Source organism: Bufo gargarizans, chromosome 7 (assembly GCF_014858855.1).
Source record: "Bufo gargarizans isolate SCDJY-AF-19 chromosome 7, ASM1485885v1, whole genome shotgun sequence".
NCBI lineage: Eukaryota > Metazoa > Chordata > Amphibia > Anura > Bufonidae > Bufo > Bufo gargarizans.
The window spans coordinates 150,122,761-150,141,517 of NC_058086.1; the positions used below are offsets into that span (position 1 = coordinate 150,122,761).

At 44.0% G+C, this 18,757-nt stretch overlaps 1 protein-coding gene across 3 annotated transcripts in view; it reads right to left on the bottom strand.

Annotated features, from left to right (window-relative positions):
* Positions 1-18,757, bottom strand: part of LOC122943764 (dimethylaniline monooxygenase [N-oxide-forming] 2-like) — a 111,591-nt gene that overhangs the window by 17,512 nt on the left and 75,322 nt on the right. For all 3 annotated transcript variants that reach the window (XM_044301773.1, XM_044301771.1, XM_044301772.1), the window contains exon 7: positions 662-1,017. In XM_044301773.1, the coding sequence (XP_044157708.1) occupies positions 662-1,017 (356 nt within the window). The remainder of the gene's footprint in view (positions 1-661; positions 1,018-18,757) is intronic.

Sequence of the window (18,757 nt, forward strand, 5' to 3'; positions counted from 1 at the left end):
AGCAGGCTGTTCCGGCAGGGGAACAGCCTGCCGGATCTGTAACTACCGTGTCCAGCTGTGCATCCCACCCAGATGACATCGAGATGGAGTAGGGACTAGAGCACTGCCAAACACTTAATAAGATCTCATAGGGCCTCATAACAAAGATTAGGATGTGAAAATCAGCTGCAGATCCATAACTTTTAAGACTCCTTTACACGGGCCAATGTTTTAGGCAATTATAGGGATTGAGCAGTCCTAGGAACGCTCATTTCTGATAATTGCCCTGTCTAAAGGTGGTTATGCCAATCACCCAATGAATGAGCAAATGCTTGTTGATTGGGTAAGAGTATCACTGGTACAGACACTAAAATCATTGTTTCTGGGCAGCAGATTGTGCTTCCTAAACAGTGATTTCAAGCTCAGAGACAATGAATGCACATGAGGACAAGCAATCACTCTAGCCATCATTCACCCCTATACATGTAAATGTTCCTTTCACCTCCCATAACTAGAAGGCAATTATTGGGGGGAAAAAACTGTTCCGATAATTCCCTGCTGTGTCGTCTCATGTTTGATAACTCAATGTTAAAAAGTGCTAAGAAGACTGTGGTGCTATCATTCTGATAAACACATTGCAATTTTGAGATTATGATGAATGTATTGTATAAAAAAAAAGTACCTTTAAATATTCTGGTAGCCCAACGGACCTGAAGCTCCGATACTGGAAGTAGAGATCCAAGAGGTTGGACAAGCCCTATAAATGCCAGAGTAGGTTTCTCATGGTGAGGAGGGAAAACATTCTTGTACAGGGTAACATTGTTATCATTCACTCTGACGATGGAGTCATCCAGAAATGGAAAGGAGATGCTGTATCCTGTTGCAAAGATAACTTCATCCAAACCATCTACTATAGAGCCATCCTCAAACACGACGGATGATTCAGTGAACTTTCTGATGTGTGGTTTTATCCTTATTGCTCCACATAAAATTTGGCTGGGGAAATGGTCATTAACCATCGGTTCTTTTAAAAAGGACCTGTATATTCAACATATATTTGAAAATAATGAAAATGATTTACATGATCTACATAATCTATTATGCATACAGTAGATATATTTGAGAATGCCCTTTAGAATTGATAAAGTTTTATTTCAGCAAAGCACAATTCCTTTTGACAGATTACCACTAGTAATAGTGCGAATATTCGAATTGTGAATTCATCAGTAACCTCCCTTCTTACTTGTGGGCCAATGAGAAGGCTGCAATGACTTTGTCTGAGCTTAGCAACATCCCTAGCAACCAATAGGAAAGCTGCCTACCCCTTACTATATAAGAACCTCCCCAGCAGCCATTTTCTCCAGTTTTTTAAAGTTCTGAGAGAGACCGCAGTGTCATTGCTGTGCTCTGTGCTTTCCACACTACAGTAGATAGATAGTTAGATAGCTTTTATATATATATACAGATAGTCAGTGTAGGTTATATCCTGATATAGTGTAGCTGTTGCAGTGCAGGGTGTTAGGTAGTGTGATAGGTTCTGCTGTCCATACATATATGTAGACCTGCTAAAATGGGAAGTTTCACGTATTGCGCCAAAATACTTACATCATTAGTGCTGATTGGCGCAATCGCAAATATATTGGAGCATTCTAACTGCATATAAAGCCATTTTTATTGTTCTGCCGTGCCAACCATTTTCTCCAGTCTCTGGAAACTTCTAGCAGCTTGGAAAATGTAGCAAAAGTGACCCACGCCTGTATTACATTGCCGATTTTTCGCAATCAAGAAAATAATCTTGAATTTGCGAATATATGACGAGTATATTCGCCCCTGCCGCTCATCACTAATTACCAAGCGAGTCACAATGGGCTCAAATTAACTTATTAGGACTGAATTGTTTATTTGGTTTTCATTGTTAATAGGAGCATGGTTTTGTGGGTACTGCGCTCACATATTGAAACTGTGGCTTGCCTGCTCCACATGGTTGCACCCTTAAAGCCTTCAACAACAAAACTAAATATCCGAAACTACCGTAAATTGCCACTGGTTAAAAGGGTTGTGCCTTATCTCCTATCCAGTGGTTGACCCCTCTGCAATCACCAAAATGAGGTTCCGCAAGTGCTGCCGGACTGACCCATGAGAATGTAGCAGTGGACGACATGTGTGTCCTCCATTCCATTCAGTTTGATGGGACTTCTACGAGCACTGTATGCAAGTGAATGGCGCAGAGTTGGCACATACTCCATTCTTATGGGTCAGTTCAGCAGCAATTGCAGACCCCCATTTTTGTGATCATAGGGGGGTCCCAGCTGTCAAACCCTCAGTGACCAAATCCTTATCCCTATACTATGGATATCAGATAAGTGTTATTAGTAACACAATGTCTAAATATATTGAATTTACATGTTTCAGTACAACACTCCAGGCAAAACTAATACAGTGGGGTAGATCTGCTAATACTGTCTACTATATGGAAAGTATTAACTTAAAGGGGTTGTACCATGAAAAAATATTTGACATATTTCAAAACAGCAACTGGATCTCAATACTTTTGGATGTACGGTAATTAAATATTTAATACAGCGACTGAGGAACTTAATAAAATAAATTTGTGTAATGCCAACTGCTGTTTCCTTTCTCCTTATTTTTCATTACCTTATTGAGGTGGTCACACATGCTCAGTTACATCCTTTAACTGCCATATCTTCTGTTAGAAACTGTAATAGTTACAGGGAGAGATGGCCTTACAGTTCGCCCGGTGGTCTCTTTGCGGTGAACTTTGCTCGTTCGCTGTTCGCCGAACGGGCGAACATATGGCGATATTCGAGCCCGCCATATTCTTTTACATTGTGAAGAACCTTGACCCATGACACATCCATCAGGTGGTACAGGACAGTCAATTGAGACGTTTCAGCACATGGACACACCCCCTACCTTATAAATAAACCTGATCTGGGCACCATTTTACATTAAGTCTTTTGCCAGTGTAGGGAGAGGTTGCTGTGTGGAGCAGGGACAGACTGTTAGGGACACAAACCGCATCTACACAGAGTGAAAAACACTATTGGAACCAATAATTTCTACTGGCGTAGCGTGGGGGGGGGGGACATTGCCCCGGGCGCCAAATTGCAGGGGGCGCCCGGCAGCAGGCATTTTTTAAAGGAGGGAAGCAGGCATTTCATTCTGCCTCATAGGCTTCAGGACAGGTCTAGAATGTATTGGCTTCTTCGAGGGCATGACGTCATGAGATCATGTGACCGCTTCCTCCCGCCCCTTACAGACTGAGCCAGATGCAGGAAAAGGGCTGTAAGGAGAAGCAGAGCAGGGAGAGTGCAGGCACTTACAGTATGCTGTGGTCAGTGATTTCTGGTGAGGGGTTTGGGGCCTGTATTATGTGTTTGTAGTGGAGTATATGAGGGGTGTGAGAGCTGCTAGAAGCTTTTATAAAGTCACCCACAGTTACATTGCTCACCATACAGTACATCCCCCTTACATTAGGTATGTTAACTCCATAAGGTGGTTTTGCTTCGTCCGTGCGCTCTCCACACTGTGGGTTTTGTCTCCTCTGTGCCCCCTCCACACAGTGGTAAAGATGAGCGAATTTCAGATTTTGAAATCTGTTTACACTTTGTTTGGTGGTAAAAGCAGAATTGCATTATGGATTCCGTTACCACGGACCATAACGCAGTTCTATGACTTAGAATCCAACGGAATCCATAATGCAATTCTGCTTCTACCACCAAACAAAGCACAAACAAATTTTATAACATGAAATTCGCTCATCCCTACACAGTGGTTTTGCCTCCGCTGTGCCCCCTTCACACGGATTCAAATATATAATGGCCGCCTCTGTATTATTAGTATATATAATAGCCCCCTCTGTATTATTAGTATATATAATAGCTCCCTCTTTATTATTATCATATATAATGTCCCCTCTGTATTAGTATAATATATAATGGCCCCTCTGTATTATTATAATATATGATGGCCCCTCTGTATTATAATAATACATAATAGCCCCCTCTGTATTATTATAATATATAATGGGCCCTCTGTATTATTATAATATATAATAGCCCCTCTGTATTATTATAATACATAATAGCCCCCTCTGTATTATTATAGTATATAATAGCCCCCTGTGTATTATTATAATATATAATAGCCCCCTGTGTATTATTATAATATATAATAGCCCCCTATGTATTATTATAATATATAATGGCCCCTCTGTAATATTAGTATATAAGAGTGTGCCTCAACTCTGGTCCTCCTATCTGTCGGGCTCTACCACAGTATTGGGGGGCAGCAGGATAACAGTGTTGAGGTACAAGGAGGGGCAGATGATAGTAAAGTGAGGAATCTAAAAATGTTTTCTGTCAAACTCTGTAGAGACGCAGCTGAAAGAAGGTGTCATGGAGGTCTTATCTCTGAATGAAGACTTTGAGGAAAGTCTACATCACAGGAGATGTCACTGGATGGATGAGGTTTGTGATGCTGTTTCACGGTAGGGTTTGGGGGGTGGATATAGAATTTGGCCCACCCTGCCGCATCCTGGCCCCAGAATTCAGGTCACACTGTACGTGTTCTGAATTCTGGGGCCTCACACCCATCAACTACATTATCTGTACTCAGAGTTATCACTGTGTTATCTGTGGTGTTACATAGGACTGCAGGTGACATCTACTACATTATCTGTAAAAAGGGGCGAGTCCACAGGTTTGGGGGGGCGCAATACATGGCTTGCCCTGGGTGCTGGCAACCCACGCTACACCACTGGGTGTGATATACCAGTTGCCCCCCCAAAAAGAACTGATTGAGGCAGGGGTGTGATATACCTTTTATATAATTATATAATTTATATACAGGGAGTGCAGAATTATTAGGCAAATTAGTATTTTGACCACATCATCCTCTTTATGCATGTTGTCTTACTCCAAGCTGTATAGGCTCGAAAGCCTACTACCAATTAAGCATATTAGGTGATGTGCATCTCTGTAATGAGAAGGGGTGTGGTCTAATGACATCAACACCCTATATCAGGTGTGCATAATTATTAGGCAACATCCTTTCCTTTGGCAAAATGGGTCAAAAGAAGGACTTGACAGGCTCAGAAAAGTCAAAAATAGTGAGATATCTTGCAGAGGGATGCAGCACTCTTAAAATTGCAAAGCTTCTGAAGCATGATCATCGAACAATCAAGCGTTTCATTCAAAATAGTCAACAGGGTCGCAAGAAGCGTGTGGAAAAACCAAGGCGCAAAATAGCTGCCCATGAACTGAGAAAAGTCAAGCGTGCAGCTGCCAAGATGCCACTTGCCACCAGTTTGGCCATATTTCAGAGCTGCAACATCACTGGAGTGCCCAAAAGCACAAGGTGTGCAATACTCAGAGACATGGCCAAGGTAAGAAAGGCTGAAATACGACCACCACTGAACAAGACACACAAGCTGAAATGTCAAGACTGGGCCAAGAAATATCTCAAGACTGATTTTTCTAAGGTTTTATGGACTGATGAAATGAGAGTGAGTCTTGATGGGCCAGATGGATGGGCCCGTGGCTGGATTGGTAAAGGGCAGAGAGCTCCAGTCCGACTCAGACGCCAGCAAGGTGGAGGTGGAGTACTGGTTTGGGCTGGTATCATCAAAGATGAGCTTGTGGGGCCTTTTCGGGTTGAGGATGGAGTCAAGCTCAACTCCCAGTCCTACTGCCAGTTTCTGGAAGACACCTTCTTCAAGCAGTGGTACAGGAAGAAGTCTGCATCCTTCAAGAAAAACATGATTTTCATGCAGGACAATGCTCCATCACACGCGTCCAAGTACTCCACAGCGTGGCTGGCAAGAAAGGGTATAAAAGAAGAAAATCTAATGACATGGCCTCCTTGTTCACCTGATCTGAACCCCATTGAGAACCTGTGGTCCATCATCAAATGTGAGATTTACAAGGAGGGAAAAGAGTACTGTCACGGCTGGCGGTGGGGGAAACCCCCAGCCGTGCGGTGCCAGGAGATGGTGGGGTTACCCCTTGGCCGGGACCACAGAGTTAGGGAGCAGGTCACCTCCTATAGCGTCCCTAACGCTGACCCTGTCTCCTGTCAGTATGAGCCGACCTTGGTGGTAGGAGGGCTCATACGCCGGAACCTAAAAGTCCCTACGAACCCTCAAGTCGGCCCTGTACTAGGGGACAGAGTGAGACGACCTGCTCCTCCTTGGCACGGGGGAGCAGGAGTCTCAACGGCCAAGCAACACAGGGGAATACAATAACAGACTTATGGAAATGACAGGTAAGTGAGACTAGTCCTGCACTTACCTGCCACAGACACACAAACCTGGAACCCAAGAACAAGTGCTGATGTCCACAGCAACATAAAGGACACAGCACACACCAGACATACAAGGGAAACCAGGAAACCATAAGCTGCACTAACAAGATAACCCCACACACACCTAGATAACACCATGAAACATAGAATAAACTGACAAAGGTTTATGACCAGAAGGATGGTCCCCACCAGGCAGATGGAGGAGACAGGAGGCTGCTCCAGCCAGCATGGCTGAGAGCAACCTACTGAGCCCAGCCAGGGGCTGAGGCTTTATAGGCCAAGAGGCCCCACCCAACGATCAGCACACACCCAGTGAAGTCACACACACTGGGAAGGGAGTTAACCCTTCCAGCAACACAGAAGGGAAACTCACATAAAGGGGAAAACACGCAACCTCACTCACCTGTCTCCGACGGCAACGGCATGCGTGGCAACCGTGTCTTCCAGAACAGCCAACAGGCCGAGACACCTCCACAGCATGCAAACATCGCCAGACGTTGCCGCGGACAACCGCAGGTGAAGGGAGGAGTCCAGGTGCACATAAAACATCACCTCGTGCACAACAAACAACACAAAGTGCACACAGACACACAAACGGGCATTCACACAAAACCCGTTGCCAAGGGCAACCGCACGCACACTTGTTGTCCGCGGCAACCGCACCTGAGGCAAACAACTAAGTGCCCCAGCTGCGGTTGACAAACTCCCCAACCGCGGGCAACAGCATGCGGCACCCAAGGAGTCACGACCATGACCAAGGGTCGTGACAAGTACACCTCTCTGAACAGTGTCTGGGAGGCTGTGGTTGCTGCTGCACGCAATGTTGATGGTGAACAGATCAAAACACTGACAGAATCCATGGATGGCAGGCTTTTGAGTGTCCTTGCAAAGAAAGGTGGCTATATTGGTCACTGATTTGTTTTTGTTTTGTTTTTGAATGTCAGAAATGTATATTTGTGAATGTTGAGATGTTATATTGGTTTCACTGGTAAAAATAAATAATTGAAATGGGTATATATTTGTTTTTTGTTAAGTTGCCTAATAATTATGCACAGTAATAGTCACCTGCACACACAGATATCCCCCTAAAATAGCTAAAACTAAAAACAAACTAAAAACTACTTCCAAAAATATTCAGCTTTGATATTAATGAGTTTTTTTGGGTTCATTGAGAACATGGTTGTTGTTCAATAATAAAATTAATCCTCAAAAATACAACTTGCCTACTAATTCTGCACTCCCTGTATAGTGCATTTGTATTGTGCGGCAGTTGTGTGAGGTTCTGCTGAGATACTGCAGCTACACAGAGGGACAAACGCTATTGGAACAACTAATTGCAACTGTTGTGATCTGAGCAAATCAAAGCTGACGAAGTAGAATTCATTCCGAATTTCAGGAAAAATTTGATTCTGAACGAATGCGAATTTCCTCACGCTTTGTGGCTGGTAACAAATCGCATTATTAGCAAGAGTTTAAATTGCCCACATATAGCACATAGTTGGACACTGCATCAAGATGAATCAGGCGTGGATCAGCCAGGATTTCCACACAACCAATGCCTGATGCATCAAACTAGATCATCCATGGTGCCACACCAACATTTTGACAAAAGAGACCATTTTTTTCTGGCTACCTGCCTCAGCGACTATTCTGATACTGTTACCTGCCTGATGCCACACATCTGATGCCAAGTGCTCCTTCTTTCACCCACCATCTTTATCAAGAACTAGTATTCCCACCCACCTCTACACTATGTCACCTTGCCACTCTGTGGCCTACTGATGCTGCCATGTCCACGCTGTCACCTTGCCACTCTGTGGCCTCCTAGTGCTGCCATGTCCACACTATGTCACAGTGCCACTCTGTTGTATCATGCTGCTGCTGCCATGTCCACACTATGTCACTTTGCCACTCTGGCCTCCTGATGCTGCCATCTCCATACTATGTAACCTGGCCACTCGTTGGCCTCCACATACTACTGCCAACTACATACTGTGTGATTGTGCCACTCGGTGGCCTCCTCATACTGCTGCCACCTCCACACTGTCATTGTGCCACTCTGTGGCCTCCTGATGCTGCCGCTACCTCCAGACTTTGTCATTGGGCCTCTGTGTTGTCTCCTCATGCTGCTTCTGCAGTGTCCCACTCATGATCATGGGCACCGCAAACTAGTTTTATTGTGTTTTATTGTCATATATTATGCCTGTATGCTTTACTTCATTTAATGTCATATTCTTCCATGTCACTATGTGATTCTATGTGTAAGATCCTTTATACAGGTCTAGTTAGTATGCACTACACGAAATTCTCCACTAGATGGGGCAGTGTTACAGTGTATATATAGCTTAGCTCAGGCCTAGTTAGATAGAGTGTGTGTTCAGGTTCTTTCCTGAAGTCTAGTCAGTGAGCAGCCATGATGTAGCTGCCTGCTGGCTCCACAGTCCAGGGTTAAAGCCTACAAGATTCAGCCTAGAGGTGAGAAATCTACTTCTATAGCCCGCTCCTCTGGGGTGACCAGTGATAAGCTGCAAACAGCAAGTATTCAAGTGGACTAGTATATTTTATTCAAGTCAAAAGATAGCAAACGGCCGCACTCAACGGCTTCCCAGGCACCTTTGCAATTAGGTGTAGGACACAGCTTCCGGCATTCACACCTCCAGTTTAAATCATGAGTACAGTTAGGCCAACTGTCAGAAAAGCACTGAAAATAGAGGTTCAAGGATTCAGGTTAGAATAAGGTGAGAGTTAATACCAGCCTAAGACTTTTATACTTCAAAAGCCTAGTCTGAAGCAGTAGCTTTCATATATGTAAAAGACAAAGAGCCTGTTTTATCTGAGGATTTACAATATCCTACCCCCATATGCAAGAGAGACTGTATTTCATATCTGGATGTACTAGAGACTGTTTTATACTTGGATGTAACTGTTACCAGGAGCAATGTTCAGTAATAATTATAAGCTAGTTTGCACCATCCTTGTCTCAGTCTCAAATTCCTCAGTTAACACTACAGTAAATGGTTGTACCACCATAAAAGGTACTGGCGTCACGACTACAAGGGACCTTGCCATAAGCACATTAATACAGACCATCAAGGGCACCTCGAACACCCATCTGGCCTGTGTCCCTAACGCAGGATCGCGGTCCGGAGGCGGCAGTCTCAGGCACAGTCACGCATATTGACGCGAGATGACGCTCACAGCCGGCCCGCGCATGCGCATCGCGGGCCGGAAAAAGTTTGAGGGGGATTGCATCATCAGCCTGCCAGCCAATGATCATCGCTGGCAGGCTGATGATTTTTAAGAAAACGAATCACAGGCCAGTTAACACTTTATATTTATAAATATAAAGTGTTAAATGGCTGCTGTGCTCCTCTGCTGATTCTTTTCGTCGGTTGGTCTCACCAGAGGAGCACAGTTCACAGTGAGTACACCAAACACTTCACTTAGCCCCCAGATCACCACCATCACCCCAATTAACCCCTTGATCGCCCCTGTCAATCACCTAGTGAAAGGGAAAAAAGTGGTCAGTGTAAACTGTCACTTTTTTTTTCACTGGTATTGACTGATAGGTTTTAGGATAGTTTAGGCCCCTTGGTTAGGTAGTTAGCAATCGGTTAGCGCCCAGCCCACCACACCGCAGTCACTGATTCACTGATTAGTGTACTGCTAATCAGCATTTGTACTTTTATAGTATCTGTAAGTGATCAAAACTGATCACAGTCAGATCTATAATAGTATCAGTGTCACCTTAGCTCGCCCTCCACCCAAAACGCAGTGTTTGCCCGATCAGGCCTGATCGGTCGCCCACACGTGCGTTCACCCACGCCCGCCCCGTCGCAGTGACACATTTTTATTTTATTTTTTTCTCACTGCACAATCACTTTCCAAGCGCTGTGGCAATAAAAAAATCAGTTTTGATATTTTTTATCAATCGCAGCGGCCTCTGGTACTTTGCTAGCCTCTCATTTGTAAGACAGGCTTGCTTTTTTTCTTGGGTAGTCTCAGGGAATACCCCCTAAATTTAGTAGTCCAAATGTCAAACAAGGGGTATTCTTCTGAAGAGACCTACAGAATTCTGACCAAGTCGGATGAGGAATGGGAACCCTCATCTGACGAATCTAGCAGGTCAGAATATGAACCTGTAGAAAGCAGTGGCAGTCTGACCCAAAGTTCGGACGAGGAGGTTGAGGTCCCTGATAGCACCAGGCGTACCCGGCCCCGTGTTGCTAGACCACAGGTTGCGCAGGATCCGCTTCAAGGGCAGCAGAGTGGGGCTGGCGCTGTCGGATTACGTGGTGAGGCATACACCAGAAGCGCAGCCCACCCTGGACCTAGTACCAGCACTGCCGTACAACATGGTTAAGTGGCGAGCACCAGAAGGGCAGTTGAAGCTGGTACGGTGGCACGTGCAATAGTTACCCCGTCGCAGCCACCGTACAGACAGGCCCGTAGACCCCCTAGAGTCCCTGAGGTGCTAGCAAACCTTGATTGGCAGTCCCCAACTTCAGCCGCAACATTAGTTCCCCCTTTCACCGCCCAGTCTGGAGTTCGGGTTGAGACAGCTCAGATCGGTTCGGCCCTGGGATTTTTTGAGCTGTTCTTGACTGCGGAGCTCTTGGACATAGTCGTGGCAGAAACAAACCGGTATGCCACTCAATTTATATCCGCCAACCCGGGAAGCTTTTATGCCCAGCCTTTCCGGTGGAAACCCGTCCAAGTTTCCGAAATTTTTCTGGGCCTTCTCCTCAACATGGGTCTAACCAAAAAGCATGAATTGCGGTCATATTGGTAGACGGACCCAATTCATCACATGCCCATGTTCTCTGCTGCCATGTCCAAGGCACGATTTGAGGCCATCCTGTGTTTCCTGCACTTTAGCGATAACACCACCTCCCGTCCCAGAGGCCACCCAGCTTTTGACCGGCTCCACAAAATTCGGCCCCTCATAGACCACTTCAACAACAAATTAGCAGATTTGTATACCCCTGAGCAAAACATCTGCGTAGACGAGTCCCTTATACATTTTACCGGGCGCCTTGGCTTCAAACAATACATCCCAAGCAAGCGTGCCCGGTATGGGGTCAAATTGTATAAGCTCTGTGAAAGGGCCACAGGCTATACCCACAAATTTCGGATCTATAAAGGTAAAGATCAGACACTGGAGCCGGTCGGTTGCCCTGACTACCTGGGGAGCAGTGGGAAGACAGTCTGGGACTTGGTGTCACCCTTATTTGACAAGGGGTACCACCTTTATGTGGACAATTTCTACACAAGTGTGCCCCTCTTCAGGCATTTGTTCCTAGAACAGATTGGCTGCTGTGGCACCGCGCGACCTAGTCGCCGAGGCTTCCCCCAACGGCTTGTTACCACCCGTCTTGCAAGGGGGGAGAGGGCTGCCTTCTGTAATGAAGAACTGCTCGCGGTGAAATGGAGAGACAAGCGTGACGTTTACATGCTCTCCTCCAATTAACGCAGACACGACAATACAAATTGAACGAGCAACCAGTGTCATTGAAAAGCCCCTCTGTGTCCATGACTACAATTCGCTCATGGGAGGGGTGGAGTTCAATGACCAGATGTTGGCTCCCTATTTAGTTTTCCAACGCACCAGACGCTGGTATAACTAGGTGTCTGTATATTTAATTCAGTTGGCTGCATATAATAGTTTTGTTCTCTACAGTAAGGGTCCATTCACACGTCCGCAAAATGGATCCGCATCCGTTCCGCAATTTTGCGGAACAGGTGCAGACCCGTTCATTTTCAATAGGGCCGGAATGTGCTGTCCGCATCCACATTTGCAGATCTGCACTTCCGCATCCGTGCTTCCGTTTCCGCAAAAAAATAGAACATGTCCTCTTCTTGTCCGCAATTGCGGACAAGAACAGGCATATTCTATTAGTGCCGGCAATGTGCGGTCCGCAAAATGCGGAACGCACATTGCCGCTTTCCGTGTTTTGCGGATCCTTGGCTCCGTGTATCCGCAAAACACATTGCGGACGTGTGAATGGAGCCGCTGGGAGAACAGGATCCTTCCTCAAATTTCAGGAAGAGATCATCGAGAACCTCCTGTATCCAGGAGGTTCTGTGGCCCCATCCACCAGTGTAGTGAGCCGTCTGCACGAGCGACATTTCCCCAATGTCGTTGCTGGTACCTCAACCCAACCGTCACCCCGAAAAAGATGTTGTGTCTGTAGCAGAAGTGGAATAAGGCGTGACACCCGCTATTTCTGTCCTGACTGCCCTGACCACCCTGCCCTATGCTTTGGGGAGTGTTTCCGGAAGTACCACACACAGGTACACTTAGCATAGGGATTGCATCTGACAGGACAGGCACACAGGGCTATTAGGGCCCTTTTACTCACAGTTGCTGCAAACATCTCCTTTCACCTGGGACAAAGTGCATAATGTACTTCACCACATCTTTGAGCGATTTGCCCTTTGCACATTGTCCCATGGGGAAGGAGAGGTTTGTCCTATAAAGGTAAAAAATAAAAATAAAAAATAAATCACCAGTAAGCAAAAAAGTTAACGTTCTGTTCAAAAAGTTAAATAAAGTTTATATGTTCCGTTCAAATGTTATTATAAAGTTAATAAATTGATTGCGTTGTGGCCTGGTTTTTTCTTTTTTTTTTTTTTTTTACCTTCCAGGTGGACCAACCGATTGACTAGCTGCAGCACTAATGTGCATTCTGACAGAAGCATTGCGCTGCTGTCAGATTACACAAAAGTCGGTGTATGCGGCGCTGCAAGACGAGATTTCTCCTCTGCAGTAAAAGATACATTTGCCGAGGCATATGAGCTGAGGAGGCGGCGGTGTTCATATGCTTTGGCAAACACTTTGTATATAAAAAATTAAATAAAAAATCCCGGCAATGATTTATTCATCCACATCGATTGATGTGAATGGAGAAATCGGGGTTGCCAGGACATACGAGCTAAGTGGGTATGGATGTTGGGCGGAGCTCCTATGTCCTGGCAGACGCCTTTCCCCTCCTTTTTTTTTTTTGGCAGAGATTTTTTCATCCATATTGATCGATGTGAATGAAAAAATCTGTGCCGTTCATTTTTTCTTTCAGCCCAGAGGCTGAACGGGAAAAAAAAAATCTCATTACCTGTATGCTCAATATAAGGAGAATAGCAGAAACTCCTAATGCTGGCTATACATGTAATGATTGCGGCGACCCTCAAATGCCATGGCAGTACAAACACCCCACAAATGACCCCATTTTGGAAATAAGACATCCCAAGGTATTCGCTGAGGGGCATATTGAGTCCATGAAAGATTGAAATGTTTGTCCCAAGTTAGCGGAAAGGGAGACTTTGTGAGAAAAAAATAAAATAAAAAATGTCCGCTAACTTGTGCCAAAAAAAAAAATTCTATGAACTCGCCATGCCCCTCATTGAATACCTTGGGGTGTCTTCTTTCCAAAATGGGGTCACATTTATACTGCCCTGGCTTTTTAGGGGCCCTAAAGCGTGAGAAGAAGTCTGGGATCCAAATGTCTAAAAATGCCCTCCTAAAAGGAATTTGGGCCCCTTTGCGCATCTAGCCTGCAAAAAAGTGTCACACATGTGGTATCGCCGTACTCAGGAGAATTAGGGCAATGTGTTTTGGGGTGTCATTTTACATATACCCATGCTGGGTGAGATAAATATCTTGGTCAAATGCCAACTTTGTATAAAAAAAATGGGAAAAGTTGTCTTTTGCCGAGATATTTCTCTCACCCAGCATGGGTATATGTAAAAAGACACCCCAAAACAAATTGCTCTACTTATTTTGAGTACAGCGATACCGGATGTGTGACACTTTTTTGCAGCCTAGGTGGGCAAATGGGTCCACATTCCAAAGAGCACCTTTCGGATTTCACAGGGCATTTTCTACAGATTTTGATTTCTAACTACTTCTCACGCATTTGGGCCCCTAAAATGCCAGGGCAGTATAACTACCCCACAAGTGACCCCATTTTGGAAAGAAGACACCCCAAGGTATTCCGTGAGTGGCGAGTTCCTAGAATTTTTTATTTTTTGTCACAAGTTAGCGGAAAATAATGATTTTTTTTTTTTTTTCAAACAAAGTCTCATATTCCACTAACTTGTGACAAAAAATTAAAACTTCCATGAACTCACTATGCCCATCACGAAATACATTGGGGTGTCTTCTTTCCAAAATGGGGTCACTTGTGGGGTAGTTATACTGCCCTGGCATTTTAGGGGCCCACCTAGGCTGCAAAAAAGTGTCACACATGTGGTATCGTCGTACTCAGGAGAAGTTGGGGAATGTGTTTTGGGGTGTCATTTTACATATACCCATGCTGGGTGAGATAAATATCTTGGCCAAATGCCAACTTTGTATAAAAAAATGGGAAAAGTTTATTATTTATTTAAATCATCATTTTCCGCTAACTTTAAAAAATAAAAAGTTCTATGAACTCACTATGCCCATCAGCGAATACCTTATGGTGTCTACTTTCTGTAATGGGGTCATTTGTGTTTTTTTTTTACTGTAGAACCTTAGGGAACATGACAGGTGCTCAGAGCTGCTTCAAAAAGCGGAAATTCACATTTTTGTACCATAGTTTGTAAACGCTATAACTTTTAACCAAACTATTTTTTTTTACCCGAACATTTTTTTTTATCAAAGACATGTAGAACAATAAATTTTGTGAAAAATGTATATATAGATGTTGTTTTAAAAAAAAAATATTACAACTGAAAGTGAAAAATTTCATTTTTTTGCAAAAATTTCATTAAATTTCGATTAATAACAAAAAAAGTAAAAATGTCATCAGCAATGAAATACCACCAAATGAAAGCTCTATTAGTGAGAAGAAAAGGAGGTAAAATTCATTTGGGTGGTAAGTTGCATGACCGAGCAATAAACGGTGAAAGTAGTGTAGTGCAGAATTGTAAAAAGTGTTCTGGTCATTAAGGGTGTTTAAGCTAGGGGGCTGAGGTGGTTAAACCAGAGTGTGCCCCAGGGAATTCCTGTGCTGTTCTCTTCATCACTTGTGCAGGCCTGCCCAGGGACGACATAACGGTGAGTAACCAGAACTGTATTTACCTCGGCACACCTAATGGCTGACATCATCATTTATTTGACCTTTCTTCTGACCTGTCAGAAGGAAGGAAAAATTAGACACACAACAGATCCTGTCTGTGTAGCAGCTGTAAGGCCTCTATGGTCCCATCAGAATTAGCTTATGATTTGGTAGCCAAAAGCAGGAGTGGGTACAAAATACAGAAGACATGCAAATATTCCATTCACATGTCATCTCTGTTTTAGATCCACTCCTGTTTTTATTGGCATTAGCAATACTGAGCAAATGTTGACCGGGTGATGGCGTATGCTCCAAAGAACGGATCCGTTTTTTGTGGGTTATTATTCTGACGGATCAGAGGAAGGGCAAAATAATCAGTGACTTCAACACAAACTTACTGCTGACATCCTCTCCACTCTGTCAGGGGGGGGGGGGGGGGGGGGGGGGGCTCTACCTGTATAAGCGTGTAATAGAACAGGTTCTGTAGACATCTATGTGGAATCAGCTGAAAAGGGTGTAAAAGGAGTGTGCTTCTTCTTGACACTAACATCGACCTATAAGGCAGAGTTCATACTTGAGTTATTAGGCCAGTTTTGGCAAATTTAAGTATACTTTCTTATCATTTCAATCAAGTTTTGGTTTAATAAAATCAATGCTAAAATATTTATTACATTTAATAATAAAAATTAAATGTTGCGTAAGACAGGAGAGAATCTGCCAGTCTTCTGTTTATTCCATGACATGGTGTTGCGATGGAGAAAGTATAAAAAAATAAAAATAAATGACTCTTCACCTGGAGCCGAATCCTGTCAAGATTGATGCAAGTGCAGTATTGGCTGCTTAGCCAGCAAAACACTTCTGGAGGAACCTGCCTGGCATGCTTAGGACTCTACTAGCAACAGACAATGAGTAGAAGACAAAGCTTCAAGATTGCATGGAACCCAGAAGAGTTGCGAATTTAATCACGATTCAAACCAACCAGGGCCCAGTCTCTTCGTCAGGGGTTCCCAGTCATCATGGAATGGAAAGGAGGGCATCCCTATTTTATTTAATACATTTAATAATAAAATGTTTAAAACATTTTATAATAAAAATAAAATTTTTCCTAACATAGGAGGAGGAGGACATCCTGTGGTGCACGGAGATGGAGAGGGTGTTCGGATTCCCACACAGACGTCTCAGAAATGAACCGCGTTTCCCAAAAGCAGCTTCTGGGAAGATCATCCATCATCTATTCGCCCCACTTTATTTTGGAAGTGTGTAGAACCGATGTGCGACCCCCACGCTGAAGATTGATCATGGAGACACCGAATGTTATAATATATGTAGAATAAATTTCATAATAAAATGTTTAATAAATTTAATAATAACATTAAAAAAAATTCTTAGGAGAGAATCGGCCAGTCAGTTTATTCAACGACGTGGAGGGTGTTGCAAGTGCGGTATTGGCTGCTCATTGGCTGCTCATCCAGCAAGATACTTCTGGGGGAACCTGCCTGTCATGCTTAGGCCTCTACTAGCGACAGACAATGAGAAGAAGACAAAGCTTGTTCTTTTCTGTACATTAAATGAATAATTTTTGGGGGCTGTACTCCACTGGCCTGCAGTAAAATTTATATCTAATGACCGTCTAATATACCTCCAGCCACATAATCACTTGATGTTTTCTGTCCAGTGAATGCCTAATGTTTGGGGCCTGTACTCCCGTGGCCTAAAATAAAAAATTTCTAGGCTCCAGCAGGGCACATTTTTTAGAGTTTCAATTTAAGACGCATAAAAATGGCCCCTGATTAAAATACATATTTTTGGTGGGAATTTTGGATATTGATCCCCCTCTGGTATGTCACTGTCCATGTTGTGGGACGATGTGTGCACATCTTGTAAGTATTTGGTGGCTGTAAATATGAGCTGAAACATTTGACAGCGTTTGCGCAATCGCGTTTGCGAACCGTCCCGGCCGATGTTCGTCCATCACCAGTTACAGGGAGAAAGCTGCAGCAGAAAGAACAAACCCCCTGAGAAAGGACTCACCCTGTCAGCTGACAACCTTTTGGAGCAACTGGAGCAATGAATGATCTCTGGTTCCATGTAAGGTACGGTAAATGGCTGGTTCTAGCTTTGTTAGAAAGAGCTTGTCATGTACTTTATGGTTTTTATCTTTTTGTTTCATTACTCATGGGATAACCCCTTCAAGATCTCCTTGAATTGGATAATTATTTGGCCTATTATGGGGAATAATCATTTGTACAAATGCTCATTAGAGATGGCCTTGCGGTTCGCGGTTCGTCGAACATGCGAACATATGGCGATGTCGCCGGCACCATATTCTTATGCATTGTGCCGAACTTTGACCCATGACAAATCCATCAGGTGGGACAGGACAGCCAATTGAGATGTTTTAGCACATGGACACACCCTTACCCTATAAATAAACTCGATATGGCCGCCATTTTACATTCAGTCTTTTGCCAGTGTAGAGAGAGGTTGCAGTGTGGAACAGGGACAGACTGTTAGAGACACCAAACGCTAGCTAATAGAGCCATAAAAGTCCTTTTAAGGACTGGTATAGGTGTGCTATCGATAGGTGTGACATACTGAGGGGTGTGATATACGTAGAACATAGAAAGTATATTATAGTGCATTTGTATTGTGCAGCAGTTGTGTGCGGTTCTGCTGCGATACCGCAGCTATACAGAGGGACAAATGCTATTGGAACAACTACAAACCGGATTCCCAAAAAGTTGGGACACTATACAAATCGTGAATAAAAACTGAATGCAATGATGTGGAGGTGCCAACTTCTAATATTTTATTCAGAATAGAACATAAATCACGGAACAAAAGTTTAAACTGAGAAAATGTACCATTTTAAGGGAAAAATATGTTGAATCAGAATTTCATGGTGTCAACAAATCCCCAAAAAGTTGGGACAAGGCCATTTTCACCACTGTGTGGCATCTCCCCTTCTTCTTACAACACTCAACAGACGTCTGGGGACCGAGGAGACCAGTTTCTCAAGTTTAGAAATAGGAATGCTCTCCCATTCTTATCTAATACAGGCCTCTAACTGTTCAATCGTCTTGGGCCTTTTTTGTTGCACCTTCCTCTTTATGATGCGCCAAATGTTCTCTATAGGTGAAAGATCTGGACTGCAGACTGGCCATTTCAGTACCCGGATCCTTCTCCTACGCAGCCATGATGTTGTGATTGATGCAGAATGTGGTCTGGCATTATCTTGTTGAAAAATGCAGGGTCTTCCCTGAAAGAGATGACGTCTGGATGGGAGCATATGTTGTTCTAGAACCTGAATATATTTTTCTGCATTGATGGTGCCTTTCCTGACATGCAAGCTGCCCATGCCACAGGCACTCATGCAACCCCATACCATCAGAGCTGCAGGCTTCTGAACTGAGCCT